The sequence below is a fragment of the Eimeria tenella genome, genomic scaffold, assembly GCF_000499545.2.
Source record: "Eimeria tenella Houghton genomic scaffold, Eth_scaff2672, whole genome shotgun sequence".
NCBI classification, from domain to species: Eukaryota; Apicomplexa; class Conoidasida; order Eucoccidiorida; family Eimeriidae; genus Eimeria; species Eimeria tenella.
The window spans coordinates 724-996 of record NW_013542548.1 but is presented as its reverse complement, the minus strand read 5'-3'; the positions used below and the strand labels follow the sequence as shown (position 1 = coordinate 996).

Sequence of the window (273 nt, the reverse complement as noted above, 5' to 3'; positions counted from 1 at the left end):
CAGGAGTGCCCGCGTGTCTGCTGGAGCAGCTGGGGCCGCTGGCGCAGCTGCTGGCGCGGGAGGGCGTGGAGCTGCGGGCGATGAAGGACAAAGCAGCAGCAGCAGCAGCAGCAGCAGACAGCAGCAGCAGCTTGGGCTCCGGCAGCGACAGCGAACAAAGCCTCGAAGACTTCCAAGACGCAGAGCTGCATCCAGCAGCAAAGTCTTTGCTGCTGAAGTTTGAGTCCGAGTGGGAAGACGAAGACGACGAGGACTGGGACCTGGACCTCGACG

The 273-nt window shown here is 63.7% G+C and overlaps 1 protein-coding gene across 1 annotated transcript in view; it reads left to right on the top strand.

Moving 5' to 3' along the window:
• Nucleotides 1-80: 80 nt before the first annotated feature.
• ETH_00040025 (uncharacterized protein) overlaps nt 81-273 on the top strand; it is a gene marked incomplete at both ends in the record, with an annotated part of 699 nt that continues 506 nt past the window's right edge. The window contains one exon of the mRNA XM_013375309.1: nt 81-229. Coding sequence (XP_013230763.1) covers nt 81-229 — 149 coding nt within the window. The remainder of the gene's footprint in view (nt 230-273) is intronic.